We start from the raw sequence: 19,936 nt of genomic DNA on the forward strand, positions 1-19,936 counted from the left end.
AGGGTGGATCCAGCCCCACACATCCATTGGCAACAAACAAGGGTGGGCAATAGCCCTGCACCTTCACAAGGATCACATTATCTCCTCTTTCTTCCTTACTTTCAAAAATAGTTAATAAGCACCTAGTCCATGCAAGGTACTATGAGGAATACAAAGAGAAATGTTAAATGAACAAGAAAGCCCCTCTCATCCCCTAAGAAAGGGTAGTAGGAGTTGAAGACAAAGAATGGCAAGAAAGGGCATTCCTGACAGAGGAGATGTGGAAATGCTGAAAACTTCAGATCCCGGGCATCTATAGGCCCCTGGGATAATCATTTATCCCAGCATTCCACTTCTGACCATTGTCTGGTCTCAGACAAACATTAGCATAACCATTAGCCTCTCTGCAATGTAATTACTTTTGGGCTGGCTTACTCTGGCCCCCTGCCAAACGGGAACCTTCACAAATCTACATATGAATTTGGGGTAGGAGATTTTTAATATACTCCTCCTAAATGTCCACTCGCTGTTTGCAGCCAACCAGGCTGCTCTAATGAGGTCTTTTCCCTTCCTTCCTACAGCCACCTCCTAGGAATATGGATGGTTCACCATGGCACCTATTTCATTTGGTCCTTCATTCATCCATTGAACAACATTTATTAAGCATCTATTAAGTACCAGGCCCTGTGCCAGAAAATGATGGTGAACAAAACAGCCATGGTTTCTGCCCTGAGAGAACTTTGTCTAGAAGGGAATACAGACATTTCACCAGTAATTACAAATCTGATGACTATTACAAAAAGGGACATTCAGAGCAAAGAAAAAGTATACTAGTAGAAGTTTCCCCAGAGAGTGGGGCTAAATGCAATGCCTTTCCCTGCAAGGACCTCAACACCAGTGGCCTTAGAGCATCTCTGTAGAGCGTTCCAGAATCTCTAGTTGGTCTATTGTACTCTCAGCAAAGTCTCTGTCCTTGTATACACCCCCAACTGCCAAAGAAGGGCCCTAGCCTCACCTTATTACTTCATCCCCTATTCTAAATTTGCTAGCCACACCTGATGAGTTCCAAAACAGTAAGGACCAGACCCTTCCAAGTCCCCTTCTCCTCAGGTACTTTTTAGTAGATTAAGACTCCACTGGAATGAGCATGGGGAGGTGATGACTTCACTCTAGTGAGGCTCTAAGGTTTAGCATGACCTTGGGAAATACAGCCCCAAAGGGCCATATCCCAGCTCCTCAGGGATTGCCAAATCGTCCTCTTTACTTCTTCTTCTAAGGCATTGGGAGAACATTACGTCCCAACCATAGGTTATATTTCATTTTGAAGAAGCCACAGTCTATTTTATTTTCATAGTTGTATTGTTAACCAAATCATTAAAAAATAGAGCACTTTCTATCTTGCTTCTGGTCAGAAGTCTAACTATATTATCATTACATTTCATAGTATACTTCAAAAAAGTCAATGCCTATCATAAAATTAAATAAATCCAGGTTTCCCATATTATATCCATCTTGCATGTGCGAGGCAGAAAGAATGCTGTCTTCTGCCACCAGAAAAAAGGAGCAAACTTGAAACTTCAAATTCATGAACTTATTAAAAATCCTTTTATTTTTTAAAAATGCATTCTCTTGTAGTTGGGCAATAAACTTGAAAAAGCATTAATGCTCTGACTGTCAAATAGGTATAGATAATGACATTAAATATGAAGAAGCACATCGTTTCATGGGCACAAGATAAGTTTATAAAATATAAATGCTCTGACAGTAAGAAAACATACTGCTCTATTCAATTATGTCATCTGCCCAAAAAACAATTGCTTCTATGTTTGGTAAATAGATTAAATCCAGGTCACATTCCTGCATTCAACTGAGTTTCTAGTCACTCCCTTTTCTCTAAATCCATGAGTTCTTTGTTTCTGCATGTTCTTAAGTGTCATCATTTATTGCCATAGGCATGATGGCTATATTTAACTAATAATGACAGTGGCTGTCATTAGATTTTAACTCAGTAACACTAGTCTGACATATTATTTAAAGTATGTCTTCAATTTAAATTTGATTAAAATTACAAACATCCCATCTATTATGCCAATCAAAATGTTGTCACTCTTTCCCTGAACTTTTCTATGAACTTTCTTTAAATAAGTCATGGCAGCTTAAAGTTAAGGCTAGCCCTGGGCCATAAACATATTTTAAAATACAACTCAAGGAACAGAGCAAAGAAAGGCCACTTGGGGCTCCTTTTATAAAGCCTAGATTTTGACCTGGACTCCTGAAAAAAATTCTCAAGGGAAAAAACACAATATAGTGAGAGTTCAAAGCCTCTAACTCAGAGTTCCATATGATGCGGTATACACAACTTCTCAGCAAGGATTTTCATTTGGTTGTATGTATCTCAGGATCACAGATCAGCAAATACACAGATCTAGCTATTTGTGCCCCAGCCTATGTGAAAGGTAATAGAAATATGGCTATAAAAGGGAGAGAAGAAAGGAAGGAAAAGAGATAAATAACAGGTGGAAAGACAGTATGTTAGGCACCTGTTATATGCCAGACTTTTATACATATCATCTTATTTACTCCTCATAATAACCCTGGAGGGTGGGTACTATTAGGCTTAATTTACAGATGAGGTAACTGAGGCTTGGTGAGGTTAAGTAACTTGCCCAGGTTCACACTGTAGTTTGATTCCCTGGCAGTGCTAAACAAAGTAGGAACAAATGTGGTTGTTGTTTTTATTGTTGCTGTTTTCCTGAACCCAGCCAGCTATTCTGGGAAACCAGGAGTGGACACAAGGTTCTGAATAATAGCCTGGGAATCTTAACAGCATTTGGAATCTTAGCTATGTTTATAAAACGTTAGACTCAGTCTTCTATTTGGAATGGGGCTTTATAGACATCTAATTTGCAAATTATTTATCTTAATTAGAAAAATAAGATAATGTACAATAATCCCTTAAGATATGATTTAGGAAATAATATTGGAATCATTATTCCCTGATCTTGAGCATAGAGAATGTGACCCAGCTGGAGCTGGACTCACAAGGACTCACAAGTGGGCCCTGAGGTATAAAGACAATAGCTAGGATAATCTTGGAAAATATCTTTTAGGGAAGCTTTCACATAAACCATTCAAACAGAACACAAAAGACTTGCCCCTCTTATCTTTTTCTATTAGCATTTATTAAATGGAAAATTTGTTGGACCAATGAAGACTCTCCTGACCGTTGTTACTGAAATCTGTACCAATGATTGTTGAGAAAGACGATTCAAAATGTAGGATCACAGTTTCCAGCCAATCTGTGAAAAGGTGAAGCTTTCAATGGTTTTGCCCATTTGTAATGTTAATATACACTGATGACTCTGTAAGGTTCCTTGGACATACATGGCTCTTACAGCATGCTTGTCCACTTCCCACTTTTGCCTTCTTGAATATATGCCAAACAAAACTTTCTTTTTGCTTTACTAATCTTTGATATTTTTTCCCTACAACAGATACTAAATGGATCAATCAAATATAAAATACCCACTTTTTCCCTGAGTCCAACAATGAAGATACAACAAATTCTCACTTTCAACTACTCTGTTCAATTCCAACACCAGCTGCCCGTGTAGTACTTCACTCAGAGTTAGGTAAGATCTCAAAACTTAAAGGACACAGTCCTCCAGACTGCCAGGTAGGCCTAAGACTTCAGATGCCAGCCACAAGGTTGTGGGTACACACAACACCTTCACTTCTGCCCTGCTAGCTATAAATTTGGAGTTTTTTGACTACCCCAGGATGCCATCCACAAGCTCGGGGGCTCCCTCCCCTATGCTCCTTTCACTTCTGATCTGCTGGCTACAAACTCAGGGGTTCCTCTACCTTCAAGGAGCCCTGGTGGCACAATTATTAAAGCACTCGGTTGCTAACAGAGAGGCTAGTGGTTTGAACCCGCCAGCTGCTCCACCTCCACGGGAGAAACATGTGGCAGTCTGCTTCCATAAAGACTGCAGTCTTAGAAACCCTATGGGGCAGTTCTACTGTGTCCTGTAGGGTCGCTGTGAGTCAGAATCGACTTGACATCAATTGGCAATGGGTCTTTATCCCGGAGGATACTAGCCATAATCTCAGGCATTCCCAGCCCCCATCACTTCTGACCTGCTGGCTCTCACTACTCCCTCAGGTTCAATGATTCTCTGGAACTACTCATAGAACTCACAAAAGTGCTATACTTAAAATTACAGCTTGTTACAGCAAAAAAGATGCAAATGAAGAAACACATAGTGTGAGGTCTGGGAGGGTTCCTAATGCATAGCTTCCATATCCCAAAGGGTATGTACCCTCCCCATGCACTGATGTCTCTCATCAACCAGAAGGCCCATGGAGCTTCCAGGACCACAGCCTTTATTGGCTTCATTACGTACTCATGATTGAGGCCTCATTGCATGGTCATGTTGAAGCTTAATTGCATAGGCATGATTAATTGAACCATGTCCTCCTCTCTCCTTGGGGTCAACTGATATCAGGCCACCTGAGGGTCTCTGTGGCCTAGCCAGCCCCCCCACCCCCTCATTTGGACAAACCCTCAGGTGTTTTCTGGAGATCTTAGATAATAAAGGCACCTCAAGTACTCAGGAAATTTCCAAGGGCTGTCTCTCAGCAACCAACAACAAAGGCCAGATTACTTTATGTAAGGTAATTCTCCTAAGAATTGGTCGACATTCAACCATTTCAGGAGGTAGCGCATGATCAAGAACCAATGGTACTGAAAGAAGAGGTCCAACCGACTAGAAGAGATCCATATTTGTACCCATTCCAAAGAAAGGTGATCCAACAGAATGCGGAAATTATTGAACAATATCATTAATATCACACACAAGTAAAATTTTGCTGAAGACCATTCAAAACTGGTTGCTGCAGTACATCAACAGGGAACTGCCAGAAGTTCAAGCTGGATTCAGAAGAGGATGTGGAACGAGGGATATCATTGCTGATGTCAGATGGATCCTGGCTGAAAGCAGAGAATACCAGAAAGATGTTTACCTGTGTTTTATTAACTATGCAAAGGCATTCGACTGTGTGGATCATAACAAATTATGGATAACATTGTGAAGAGTGGGAATTCTAGAACACTTAATTGTGCTCATTAGGAACCTGTACATAGACCAAGAAACAGTTGTTCAAACAGAACAAGGGGATACTGTGTGGTTTAAAGTCAAGAAAGGTGTGCGTAGGGGTTCTATCCTTTCACCATACTTATTCAATCTGTATGCTGAGCAAATAATCCAAGAAGATGGACTACATGAAGAAGAACGTGGCATCAGGATTGGGGGAAGACTCATTAACAACCTGCGATATGCAAATGACACAACCTTGCTTGCTGAAAGTGAAGAGGACTTGAAGCATTTACTGAGGAAGATCAAAGACCACAGCCTTCACTGTGGATTACACCTCAACATAAAGAAAACAAAAATGCTCACAACTGGACCAGTAAGCAACACCATGATAAACAGAGAAGATTGAAGTCGTAAAGGATTTCATTTTACTTCGATCCACAGTCAATGTCCATGGAAGCAGCAGTCAAGAAATCAAACAATGCATTATACTGGGCAAATCTGCTACAAAAAACCTCTTTAAAGTGTTAAAAAGCAAAGATGTCACTTTGAGGACTAAGGTGTGCCTGACCCAAGCCATGGTGTTTTCGATCATCTCATACGCATTTGAAAGGTGGATGATGAATAAGGAAGACTGAAAAAGAACTGATGCCTTTGAATTATGGTGTTGGTGAAGAATACTGAATGTATCGTGGACTCCCAGAAGAACAAACAAATCTGTCTTGGAAGAAGTACTGCCAGAGTGCTCATTAGAAACAAGGATGGCGAGACTTCGTCTCACATACATTGGACATGTTATCAGGAGGGACTAGTCCCTGGAGAAGGACATCATTCTTGGTAGAGCAGAGGGTCTTCGAGAAAGAGGAAGACCCTCAACGAGATGGACTGACACAGTGGCTACAACAGTGGGCTCAAGCATCACGACGATTGTGAGGATGGCGCAGGACTGGGCAGTGTTTCGTTCTGTTGTATATAGGGTCGCTATGAGTTAGAACCGACTCAACGGCACCTAACAATGACAACAACAAGGTCATTTTTTACCTCACAGGTATTATTACCTCTATTTTACAAGCAAGGACATTGAAATGCAGATCAATTTTTCCAAGGTCATACAACACGGACTAACCATCTGATTACAAGTTTAGTGTTCTTTCTACTAAGCAATAATGCATGTCTCTTATGTCTCTTAAAAGATGTCTGAAAGCTTCAAAAATGGATTGTTTGAAAGTCCAAACCCTCTGAAAGAGTTAACTGTAGAAAATATAAATGAATTCTCAGGTAAAATAAGAAGCAGGGTTGGCAGACAACTGCCTAAGACATTTGATTTGAAGGTTATTGCAAATGCCTGTTTCATTTTTAAAATTTCCTCCTTCTTTTGTTTCCGTGACATTATTTGTTCCTATTTCACCACCCTTTGTATTTCCTTTATAACACTTAACATTGTCAGAAATTGCCTTGTTAAATTACTCATATGTTTATTGCCTATGTCCTCTTCCACCTCACTAGGACATAAGCTCCATGAGGTCTCAATAAATATTTGTTAAACGAATGACTGAATGAATGAGTGGTCTCTCTTTAACTATTCCTTCTGCCTCCTTAGACAAGGAAGCATTTTTTATTACATCCTAACACACACCTTCTGCTGTAGTCAGAGAGGTATCCCCTCTGTCCACCCTCATACACTAGCAAACAACTCAAGGTTATAAGAACAATATATATAGTCCTTATGAGTTAACAACCAGTGAGAATTAGTTTATCAGATTTCTTTGCAGCTGTAACAGAAGGCCCTCATGAAAACCCTTAAGGTCAGATGTGTTCCCATATTTAGAAATTTTTGGATTTTAGAAAGTTAATATGGTGCATGTATCATAATAGTACATATATCATATATAATACTCTCACCAGGGTACAGCGTAGCACCTCATAATTAAATGCATTAATTCTTTTTAACAAAAACAATTAATTACATATTAAGTAAGTTTCTGCTACCAAATCAGTTATGGAAAAATTTTAGTTTTCTGTGATTTGGGATTTGGAAATTGCAGATAAGAGATTCCGAAACTGTAGCACTAACTCAAGGTTGTAAGGAGTGAATATAATACACTTAAAGCACATAGCTGAGTGCCTGACTTGTAGAAAGCCTTCACTTTATCTGGGCAGTTTTAGGTTTGCAGGCATCTTTATTAAACAAGAATAGCCTCTGCTCATATATACAATTCAACATCTCATGAGTATGTCCAGAATGTAGGTGTTTCGCAATGACTTGATATTTTGACAGCATAGGAGATGCTATCAACCACATGCGTGGTCTAGATTTTCCTATTACATTTTGTTTTTGTGGCCCATCTCTTGCAGTTGTCTTTAGATCTACATATATAGCAAAAAGACTCTATACACTTAGTTACAGGTTTAAAACTTTGGAGTAGGAAATGCATGAAATACATGCCTATATTTTTACCCTCACTTGTAGAAATAGAAGAATCAAGTGTTGTCTCAGAAGAGTGTTTTGGTTTTTTCCCCTCTATATCATTTTCCTGCTTTTGAGTAAATGCAGCCGAGTGGGAGATAAGATGGATGGACAGAAAATCTCACCTAACAAATACATTATTTAAATAATACAATAATAGGGAATCTGGGAAAGACAACCCTAACTCCTTCTGTAGCTCCCCAAATTAAGCGGCGATTACCCTACAGGTGAGCTTCACAAAGCCCAGTGTTTGCTTTGGCAGGCCTGAAGCAGCCATTGGTGTAGGCAGCTCTGTAGAGTTCTATCTTGAGATCCAGCAGCAGGAATAGCAAGGTGTGATGTGATGTGGGTAGTGGGTCACTTTTTGAAACTTGTGCTTTTAACATAACCATTTAAAATTCAACAAATTTGGTAGATATACAATGGAACAGAATATAATGCATGAATGTAGGTTCATTAAATTAATGCATTTTTTGAAAAACAAAATATGACAGAACATTTCATTATTGACGCAGATATGAGAAAAAGTGTTATGCTGCTATTTAGAATGTGTCTTGTGTGTCGTGGAACTGAAATATTTCCAAATCATCAATAATTAAAATGATGAGAATCCATCATTTCACTGACATTTACTTCTACGTGAAAAGATGGCCTATTTTAACTGTGCTCACACATATTCTTGTCAATCACAAGCTGTCACAGCAAATTATTTCATTTTGTAGATCACATGACAGTTAGCAGAAAATCTCGAGGTTTAAATTTACATCTTAGGTGTAGTATCAAGAACTCTTTTCAGGGATTTTTTTTTTTTTTTCTCCCTGTAAGTACGTTTTCACAATGCAGTATATAAAAGATGTAACATTTTATTCATAATACTCAGTCTCACTTCTGGTTAACAAAACTCAGGACTAAAATAAATCACTGTAAATGATAACTCGGAAAGACAAACAGAAGAATAGAATACATAAGACCCAGTAAAAATATAAAACTAAAAAAAAATAAAAACAGTAAGAGCTTTATACAATGGGAACTTGGGTCTGATAAACTAGGTTCAAATAATTTTTTCCCTCATTTTCTTAACACATCTATTTAATTGGAGGCTAGGAACCATTTCTTATGCTATGTTTTCACTGCCTACAGCTCCTAGCAGTTATAAAGGAGTTGAACTCTTACAAACCCCATGAACCTGATCTGAGAATTTTCACTGTGCCACCATTAAGCAGAAGGTGAAGGAAGTTGTTAATAAAACCTAAACCACATGGCCATGAATTTGAAAACTTTTCAAGTGCCTTTTTAAACAACTCATTAACTACATCTTCACAATTCCAGCAGTCATTAATAAATGTCAGCATCTTTAAATGCCAGAATTATAAGACCTAATAAGACATCTTAATCAACAGTCTATAGGAAATATTTCTATTTTTTTGATCTTTTCCACACACAATTAATCTTTCTGATTAGTCATTCAAATCCAACATGTACGAATTATTCTAATATTGCATTTCAACATGTCAGTCTTGACCTTGGCCTGACCTCTATATGATAGCTTTGTGTTGAGATATTTGATGAATAGCTCTGGCTTTCTATTAAATCCAGTGCCACTGGTTGTCAGTAGTGATGCTCAAAAGAGGCAGAAGAATAACCAAAAAAAAAAAAATCAGAGATGCTGTGTAGGCTTTTTTCTGCCTTGGTAAATTTAGAAATAGTTCTTAGGCAATCTTCACTACCTAAACTGTTTTTCCAAGGATTAAGAAAACCAATAAAGTATGGAAATATAATTGCCAGAATACACATTGACTTATTTGGCCTTCCTGTGCCAGAAAGAAAGTAAATTTTCCTTTGGAAGACTCGTTTGATTTACACTGTCACATGGTGTTCTCAGTTTTAAGGATTTCTAACTTATTCATCCAGTTTAAGCACCTTGAAGACTAGAACTTCTATCTCTATGCCAGGGCTAGACATAGTAGGTATTCAATAAATATTTGTTAGTTTAAATTTAGACTGAACTGAATTAAAAAGCAGAGCTGAAAGAATGATTAAAAAAGAAAGAAAGAAAGACACCAGACTTTGAGATCTTGTTTCATCTCTGTGTCTTAGATCTGGCCTAGTACTCACTCAGCCATAGTAGGCTCTCAGTAAACGTTTGCTGAATGAACGCAAATCAATATTGCAAATAATGATCAGTTAATCACTCTAATGCCTTTTTAGAGAACTGTGTATAAAACATTCATGCCCATTTTAAAAAGATACATCAGTAACACCCAATCCTGCCAGCTGTTTTCCCCCTCTTTAGCTTTCCTGTTGAAAACCCATTGTCGTCGAGTCAATTCCAACTCATAGCGACCCTAAAGGACAGTGTAGAACTGCCCTGTAGGGTTTCCAAGGAGCAGTTGGTGGATTTGAACTGCAGCCTTTTGGTTAGTAGCCAAGCTCTTAGCCACAGCACCAACAGGGCTCCTCTTTAGCTTTAGCATGTTCAATTTTCCAAATTCTGATAATGTCTCCTTACTCTAAATGTATCTACCGTGTCCAAAGCTATTCCTACATGTTTTATTTTTATGGTATACCTATGAAGACAAGGTGGCAAATTATTGATTTATCTATAAAAATATATTTAGAGAGGTAATCTTAACCTGATTTAGAAGATTTGAAAAAGTGTATGTGAATATGTGGGTGAGATATATATCTATAGGTAGATATAGGTATCCACATATACACACTCTCTCAAATCGTCTAAATCAAGATTATCTTTCACATATATAATCTGTTTATTTACATTTGTACACATATATAATATGTTTATTTACATTTATATTCTTAATGTTTTGAAAGAAACTAAATATAAGTATGTAGACTTATCTATGAGCTTAACTGAGACAAGTGGCTTTTTCCCCTTTATACTTATCCTAAGTCTTTTTAATGGACATGTGATGTGCTAGTCTGTGTCCAAGCTCACCTACAATTCTTTTCTCAAAAGACAAGGCACATCTGCCACCTGCTCTACTCCGTGTCCCAGCAACAACTGTCGAGCAGCATAAAGATTGATTATCAGTCAAAAACCATTGCACAACACCAGATTTTGGTGGGTTAAGCTTGCTGATCCAGCAAGAGATGGTGTGAAATTTTCAGGAATGTGTGCCAACATTTTGGTGCTAAAAGAACAGCAGTGCATGTCACAGTGAAACACAGCCAAAGATGCAGACAAAGCAGAGAAGTTTTTTGTTCTGGACTTGGGTTCATAAAGAATAAAAGAGAAAACAAAAAGTAGGAGGAAATTAGTTTGTAGACTTAAAAATCATCCAACAAGCTTCACTTTGTGTGTAACACTGTTATTTTACGTATACAAGTCCAGGAGATATTCTAAGACTTTTAGTTATAATAATTTTTATATATCTCTTCTACAATAGCATTAATCACATAAAAGGCAATAATTTATTAATAAAAATAATTGAGGATCTTAATGAAGCACTCATTACATAAATATCTGAATTTTTTTAAAAGTCACTTTTTAGACATATGTGCTCACAGAGATTCATGTTTTGATATAAGCAGATGAGTTAATGAAAACAAAATAAAGGCAATCATATTTTTAAGTTAAAGTAGAATTTGGCAAATATATGGGTCTACACTATCACAGATGTAATTTTTACTGAGTATTACAGCAACAAGTTTCTTTACAATGACTAATTATCTTGAACTTTATATTGAATTCAAGAAATTTTTTTTTCCTGTAGATCAAGTATAATCAAAGAGAGAGAAATCCTGCTATCATTTTACACAATAGCATTAATAGAAGATGGATTTTCATCCCTTCATCTGTAATGAGCTCCAAAATTAATTTTCTCCTTCTTATGCAATTATTGCCTAGACTTGCCTTGGATTTGCCAGCTTAATAACATTTGCAGAAGAAAGTACTTCTAATAAAGTATAAAATGCATAGGGTAGTACAGCAGTTAGATACTGAATCTTCAAGGCTAAGTTCTTGTGTCATTTAAATGCGATTACCATATACAGCACTTAATAACTGACACTGAATATGACATGCTTGGAAGAATATTCTTACATAGCTGGTCTTTTTATTTCTCTGTAAAAATGTATTCTTTTCCACTGAAGAAAAAAAAGTGTATTTTAGGAAATCTCCACATTTCTGAAATGATGAAATGTTAAAAATAACAGGCTTTTAAAAAGAACTTACCTGCAAATGTCTAAGATTTTTATACATACACACACATATTTCAAGTTAAAAAAAAAAAGTCAAGCTGTAGCATTTACCTTAAAAAATTTGTATTAGAAAAATCATATGTACATAAGAATTACATGTTCACTACTGGCCACATTTTCATAATTATGCTAAATGCCATCTGAAAAAAGACCAAGAGTATAAATGAGTAAATGATACTTGAAACTTTGAACTGTTTTCTGAAAGAATAAGTCTAATGAATTATGTCTGTTGGGTGTCACAGAAACTAAACAGTAAATTCAATAATCTCTGATTTAATTTATTATATTTTCACCATTTAACCTCCTGCAGGCTCCCTAATGTCTACTCAGATCTATATTAAATTAAGCACCAATGCTAATGAAGGGCAATAAATGTGGCTGTCAGTGGATTTTTCTTTCATTAAGCACATTATCCTCTTACTGAGCTGTAAATGCGTAAACATTAGTTTTGTTAAACCATGCAAAAAGACAGGATGAAAATCATTTTTTAATTGCATCCCTTAAGCAATTTACTGTGTGTGGGGGTAGGGTGTTTTTCTTCTTCTTCTTTTTTACCTTTAATTTTTTTGAATGGATCTATAAAAGGCTCTCCGGTTGAAACATAAATGTTGGCTTCATGGGGTATATCTTTAGGTTTGAGGGCTTCAGTGCCATCTGCCAAGAACACTCGTCGTGCGGCCATGTTCAGATTCAGCCTTTCCGTGCACTCCTGCAGCAACTAGAAGCAAGCAAGAGGTAAGACAAAGTGATTTACGACAACAAAACAACACATTTCCACCAAACAAAACGTTCTAACGATCATGATAGAAACCCAATTGAGTCACTTGCCAAGTTAAGTAACTCAAGTAACTTGACCAATATAGTTATTTTCTAGCAGGTGAAAATACAGAAATAAAAGGTAAATCACAGCATTGAGAATATTTAATGATTGTCTAATTTTAGTCCTTAGATGTTTTGTCATTTTTAAAGACATTGTATCTGTTTAATTAAATACACTATGTATATATTGGTAGAAAAGAAAGGAGTGAAATGTCTGTGAGATGTACGTGTATATAAGAAATTTACAGATTTGATTATTAAAAAGAAAATGTTAACACAATAAACGCCACCTTTCTCATTTTTAAATATTATAAAGACAGTAAGGGAAGAAATAAAGCACTGAAAACTTTGGAGCACTATTTACCAAAGTGATGGTTGGTACAATAACTTTGGCAAAGACTGTTCTAGATCCATTTTTGTAAGCTGTTGCTCTAATCATTCTTGGTTGAAGTTTGAGTCTTTGAGACACTCTATGCCAGCTCCGGGCAGACTGAAATTTTAAAGAAGGGAACTCTGTAACTCTGAAGAAAACAAAACACAAAAATTGGTGCATGTTAGTAGAAACTTTTAAATAAGTATTATCCTGGATTTGTTTTACAGATCTAAATCCTAAAGATTGTTCCTATGTATTTAAGTATTTGCCAAAAAAAATGTTTTTATAGGATATATTGTCCCTATCTAGTTAAATATTCCAAACAAATTGAAAGAAGAAGTTTGCCAAAACAGCTCATATAAAACACTTATCTCAGAATAAATCTTTTTTTTAATCATTTTACTTATAAAACATCATAACACTCATTTTTAAAAATCATATATATTTCTATCTGCTACACTCTGATAGAAAGCAAAATTATAATACGGTCTTATGTTAATAACTAAAAATTACAATATATAACAATAACAAATGGGTTTTTTCCTTCTTTCCTGTTCATGAAAGTTTTTTTTTAAAAAACTGTGTAAAATTCAAATAGATTATAACTAAAATTTGATGGTAAAGGTAATTATAACTGCCTTCATTTCAAATTGTTTGGGGGCAATAAGAGTTAAGATTCTTTTTATACATTTTGTCCTCAGTCAAAACTAGTTTTGATCTTTATTATTTTCTAGGCAAAAGTACAAGGTAAAATTGACTAACTAACATGCCAAATTTTTAATCTCAGAGTTCTCTAACTAACCACATTAATTCTCAATGCCACAGAAGCAAAGTAAACACTTTAAAATAAAAACTTCAGGTAAATTAAAATCACTAATACATATGTTCAAACATCTGAAAATAATGGAGTATGAGTTTCTTGAGGTGATTTTTATTTTTACCAACATTTTCTTCTGTTCATAAACTTTAGGGTAACAGTTTCTGATAACAATCTCTATGTGAAAACATATATACAAAATGGTTTTATAATAAATTCATGTTAATTCCATTTTGTTTTGAAATATTGGTTAAATATCCAAAGTATGCATTTCTATTCTTAAACAAATATCCTGTAAGCAAAGATATTTCATGGGTTGATTAGCTTGATTAGCTTGATTCTGCTTCAAATATTCTTTTCAGAATTTCAGATTAACCAGGTTGAAGTATATCTCGTTTTCCACAAGCGTAATTAGCAACACTCTACTCTGGTGTTTTCAAAGGAAAAAAACAAAAACACAAACAAAACCCTAGAGATGTGTTACATTTTAATGTCTGAAATAGTCAATTGAATCATTATAAATTCTGCTCAAAGGAAATAGCTTCAACAGTCAGTTAAAAAGAACAGAGAACAGCTTTGATTACCTCAGTTGACCCACTGGAGCACTGACAGGTCTGTTTCTCTTGGATGCTGATATAAGACAAGAATTGTTTTTACTGTTTGATTTGTAGCTATCTAGGGCTGATATTTCGTCATGGCTGTGATCTGATACTGTTTGATGTGTGGAGCAATCTTGAAGTCCTGACCCTTCTGATACCACTGATGAATGCAAAAGTCTGCTGGGGCCAAACTGAGGCTGCAAATAATCTTCAGTAGTTTTAATAACTGCTTTTGCCTGTGATGACATAAACTCCCTGAAAGAAACAAAGCATGAAAGAATACAATTAAATGATGTTTAATCATTTATTAACTACTATTTAATAACTAATTATGTGCTATGTGCTAGACACAATACTATGCACTTAACAGACATTGTTTTGTTTAATCCTTACAATATCCCTGGAAAGTGGGTAGAATTTTTATCTCTTTTTCAGATTTAAGAAACTGAGTCTCAAAGAGGTTAATTAACTTGCACAAGGTCACATAATCAGTAAGCAATAAGGTAGAAACTCAAGCCCAAGCCTGTCCTAAAATAAAACCCATGCTCATAACCCTTCCTTAAACTAAAGAAGAAAGTTTGTGTAATCTTTGAAAGAATATAAGTACACATTTTAAATTATTTGATTCACTTTTTAAAACACTAGTACTCTACTAAGTGCTAGGGAATACACATGTTAAAGGTATGGGACCTACCCTAAAGAAGCTTGCAAACTACTCCCCGATAGAGAATATGTGTTAACTGCTTATAACTGAGTGCATATTAACCTTGAATGCAAAAAGAATTCGTTGAAGGTGAGTTTAGTGTGGGCTTGAATAAAGTTGTAAAGGCTTCACAGCAGACCTGGGATTAGGGCAACCTAACTTGCTCAGGACTGTCCTGATTTTAGCACTGAAAGACATATTTTGGGAACTCTCTTAGTCTTAGACAAACTAGGACAGTTACTAATCTTTCTTGGAATTTAAGATGGAGGGGTAGCATTTAGATGAACACAGGGAGAGAGGGAAAGGAATGCAAGTAGGAATAAGCACAGCATGAATGATTAGGAGACTTACTTAAAGGAAAAAAGCAGAAGGTGGCTTGAGAGAGGATAGCAGGAAGTTTGACTTATGTAACTTGGAGCTTAATCACGAAGGGCCTCAAAAGGAGTCATCACTCTGCCTAACTGAAGGCAAGCTATTTTTGAAACTGGCATCTTTATTTCTTCAACTATAAACTAAAATGTTTTATAACCAATGTTCCCTCTAATATTTTAAGTTGTGAGCAGACAACTACGATGTGTCAACAGAGGACTACATGACCGAGGGCAATACATAAATCTATACAAGTACCAAGTTAGGTAGATGAAATAGACTGTTGTTGTGTGCCCTCGAGTCACTTCCAACTCATACCGACCCCACAGGACAGAGGAGAACTGCCCCCACAGGGCTTCCTAGGCCATAAATCTTTACAGGAGCAGATCTCCAGGTCTGTTCTCCTGCAGAGCTGCTGGTGGGTTCGAGTGCTTTAACCAGGTATAGAGTTTACAGGTATCATAAAATAAAACATGCATCAACATATTTGAGAATACTGTGCTGTGTGGTGATCAGGCATACAGGATAGTCAGCTTCTATACATTACTGTAATTAGGACTATTTTTACACAAATGAAATTTGTCTCTTTTCAATTTGCTAGTTCCTCAATAGGTTTTATACATAATATAACTCCCTCCCCTCAATTATAAATGAACATATGCTGGGTGTTGAAAGCTCTACAGGGGCAGCCCCTCCTCCAAATGTTTCTCATCTACAAATGTCATTATAATCACAATTATTTCTCCTAGACTGCCCTCTTTACGATCATGAATGTGTAAAATGGTTAAGTTTTTTCCTCTGAAAGAAAGGTAGTGAAATGCCACAAGAAAATGTGTGCGTGTGTGTGTGTTGACATAGTCAGTCAAGGAGAGGTAAAACACTGGAACCCAAGCAGCTGTGTTTTATTATTGTTGCTGTTGTTGTCACATATTTCTATCTAGTTTTGTCCTGGACTGAGAGTAATACTGGGGAGAGAAGTGACCTTCCCTACACTCTGAGGATCCTTCCAGGTTCAAAACTGTGGAAAACAGCATCTTAAATCGTACTTGAACTCTAGCTCTGGCAAAGGAGGGACCTCCCTTCAGACCACCTGAGCTATTCAGATTTTGCCGACAGTGGTGAGCGGTGGCATGTGGTAGCAGTTAGGTCACAGTGGCGGCATTTCCACAGCAACAGCAATGGGTGTGCAAATGGCCACCATGCTCTTGAACCTGGAGGAAGAGCAAGAAACAGCCAGGAGGAAAGGTTTGCAGATCTCATAAACAGTCCCCAGAAATTACTTACAGAGCAAAATCTCATGTGCAAAACAGGACTCCCTACTTAAAAGCAGAATGAAGTATCTCTTTTTTCATGAATGCATTGTTTATTGTCAAATATTTTTACAAATAAACTAATGATTTTTTTGATACAATCATTCTTTTTTATTTATTTAATTGTACTTTAGATGAAGGTTTACTGAACTAGCTTCTCATTAAACAGTTAGTACACGTATTGTTTTATAACATTGGCTAACAACCCCACAACATGTCAACACTCTCCCTTCTTGACCTTGGGTTCCCTATCACCAGCTTTCCTGTCCCCTCCTGCCATCCGGTCCTTGCCCCTGGGCTAGTGTGCCCCTTTAGTCTCATTTTGTTTTATGGGCCTGTCTGATCTTTGGATGAGAGGTGAACCTCAGGAGTGACTTCATTACTGAGCTAAAAGAGTGTCCAGGGGCCATACTCTCGGGGTTTCTCTAGTTTCCTTCAGGCCAGTAAGTCTGGTCTTTTTTTGTGAGTTAGAATTTTGTTCTACATCCTTCTCCAGCTCTGTCCGGGACCCTGTATTCTAATCCCTGTCAGAGCAGTCAGTGGTGGTAGCCGGGTACCATCTAGTTGTACTGGATTCAATCTGGTGGAGACCATGGTAGTTGTGGTTCATTAGTCCTTTGGAATAATCTTTCCCTTGTGTCTTTAGTTTTCTCCCTACTCCCTTGCTCCTGAAGAGGTGAGACCAGTGCAGTATCTTAGATGGCTGCTCACAGGCTTTTAAGATCCCAGACGCTACTTACCAAGGTCGAATGTAGAACAGTTTCTTTATAAACTATGTTATGCCAATTGAGCTAGATGTTCCTTGAGACCACGGTCCCCACAGCCGTTAGCCCAGCAATTCAGTCCCTCAGGGAGTTTGGATGTGTCTATGGAGCTTCCATGACCTTGCCTTGTACAAGTTGTGCTGGCTTCTCCAGTATTAATGATTTTTAATGTAATAATTCATTATCTTACCTTCACAAAGCAAAAGGTTTTTACTTTTCCATATTCCAATGTTTCAAACTTACTATTATTGCTTCAATTATATACTTTGTCTTTTTTACTTAACACTGTTTTATAACTTTTTCCATGTTGTTATATGGTCATTATATATTTTACTGAAATGTAATCTTCTATCAACTATATTTTGCCTTCCTCTAGTCATTGTAAGGGCTATCTATTAATTTTGTCCGCCTCGCATCTCCTCTCCCTGTCTTCTGGTAATAGCACTCTCATGTTTTGGGAAAGTCTCCATCCCTTCCCCCTCTTCACTCCATATAATTCTGATATGGTTAGGGTGTAAATTATAAGAGATTTATCTAGTAAATGGTAACAAGAATTAAAGTAGATGATGCTACTATATATTTTTTACCTGCTTTTATTTACTTAATTAATACTATAAAGAAAGGAAAGGGGTAGTTCTTCACGTTAAAAAGTCACTATTGGTCCACCATTTGTAGTCTTCAGCTTTAATTTGTTTTATTAATGGTGATAACAGGTTTGCATTAGTTCTTACACATTCTCAAACTCTTCTTTCTAATAACAATGTGTGTTTCCTAGTCGTTGGGTATTTGAGAGGATGACCACAGAACATGGAAGCCAACTTATTCCACATGAGAATTAAATCCACATACTTGGTTTATTAAATAACTGATGCTTAAACTGAGGGTGTTAGGATTTTTCAGCTTGCAAGGAACAGAGAGGCATTTGTGTTTCAGATGACAGAAGTTATTACCAGGTTATATAGAAAGTTAAAAAAGGAAATAAAACCATTCTACCAGGCCACAGAGAGAATTGGAACGTCATTCATTTCTGTCCAGGATACAATAGTGACTCAACAATACCTCTAATAGTCAACCATGTTTTTTGACTCAGCAACCCCATCCCTCCTTCTGTGTCTATGTGCTTTCTTTTCCTACATCATTATTGCCTAACTTCCCTCTGTCTTCCTCCTCACTCCCTCATGGCTTCTGCTAACTTTTTCGATGTATCTCCCTACTTCTATGCCACACTACTTTCTGCAAACTCTGTCTGTATGACTCACATCCAAATTCCCCAGAGTTTAATTTCATCACTACTCAATATAGGACCACTGTTGGTTAGAAGTCTCCAGCTAGGAAACCTTATAAGCCACTGGCAAGCCTGTGGATGGGAAGGTACCTATCAGTGGCCCAACCAACTATTAATAAGATAGCAGAAAAACAAGGTTCAGTGAAGGTAGGGTAAGATGGGCTCTCAGATGCCTCACAAAAGAAGAAACATAACCGGCAGGGGACTTGTATGGCCTATCTGATATACTGAGATAAGAAGAAATACTCTATATTGATTGTTTGAATAAGTACTCACTAAAATACATTACACAAACTAAATCAATATCAGAAATGTTTCAATCTAACAACTATCAAAATGCTGCTTTGATTTTCCTGGTTATTTTAATATTAATCTTTCATTTCTAATCACAGAGGAACGTAAGAATATAGTACTACCATTGTAGGCCCAGTTTCTGGAACATCTGGCCCAATAGTTTGTTGGAAATGTTGACCGAAAGGGTTGTAGGTTGCAAAACATGATTGTCCTCCTTGATGCCAAACTTAAGGGTAAGGAATTTAACCTAAATGACTGCCAGCATGAATACTCCATCATCATAATGCAAGAGTGTATTCCCCTCTCAAAGTTCTCCCCTTTATTTATGAGTATCCCCAAAAGAGTTCCCTTTTAGGAACTTTAGTAAATTCCTAAAAGTGCCTCCTAAGTCCCTATAAAAATCTGTTGCTGAGAATCACCAACTCTCTTCCTCCCCTCACTGCCTCCTTGCTGGCCCTGTGCATCACAGAACAATGAAGTTTATGCCAAGGTGCTGCCTTGAAATGTTCCCAAAAATTCTAGTGCTTGAGATGCCAGAACATTTCAGCACAGCAGTGGGGAGAAGAGGTACCTACCTCTCCTCCCTATCCTATACTAAATCTCCTGGACCCTGAAGCAGCTCAGGATGTAGGAAGAGTCCCAAGGAGATTTCCTTGAACAGTTCCATCAGCTTTTGGGCTTTTCCTGCCCAATTATAGGAACTCTTACCAAGTCCACAGGACAAAAAAGGAATAAATGATATATAAAACTTGTTGCCATCGAGTCAATTACAACTCATAGCGAGTAGAACTGCCCCATAGGGTTTCCAAGGAACGACTGGAGGATTTAAACCGCCGACCT

General features: G+C 37.0%; 1 protein-coding gene across 2 annotated transcripts in view; it reads right to left on the reverse strand.

Moving 5' to 3' along the window:
• The window catches only part of DCDC1 (doublecortin domain containing 1), a 518,812-nt gene that overhangs the window by 451,407 nt on the left and 47,469 nt on the right, over positions 1 to 19,936 (reverse strand). For both annotated transcript variants that reach the window (XM_023737954.1, XM_004369746.2), the window contains 3 exons: positions 14,357 to 14,626; positions 12,947 to 13,103; positions 12,319 to 12,481 (listed from right to left, as the gene is read on the reverse strand). In XM_023737954.1, the coding sequence (XP_023593722.1) occupies positions 12,319 to 12,481; positions 12,947 to 13,103; positions 14,357 to 14,626 (590 nt within the window). The remainder of the gene's footprint in view (positions 1 to 12,318; positions 12,482 to 12,946; positions 13,104 to 14,356; positions 14,627 to 19,936) is intronic.

This window comes from Trichechus manatus, unplaced genomic scaffold (genome assembly GCF_000243295.1).
Source record: "Trichechus manatus latirostris isolate Lorelei unplaced genomic scaffold, TriManLat1.0 scaffold00006, whole genome shotgun sequence".
NCBI classification, from domain to species: domain Eukaryota; kingdom Metazoa; phylum Chordata; class Mammalia; order Sirenia; family Trichechidae; genus Trichechus; species Trichechus manatus.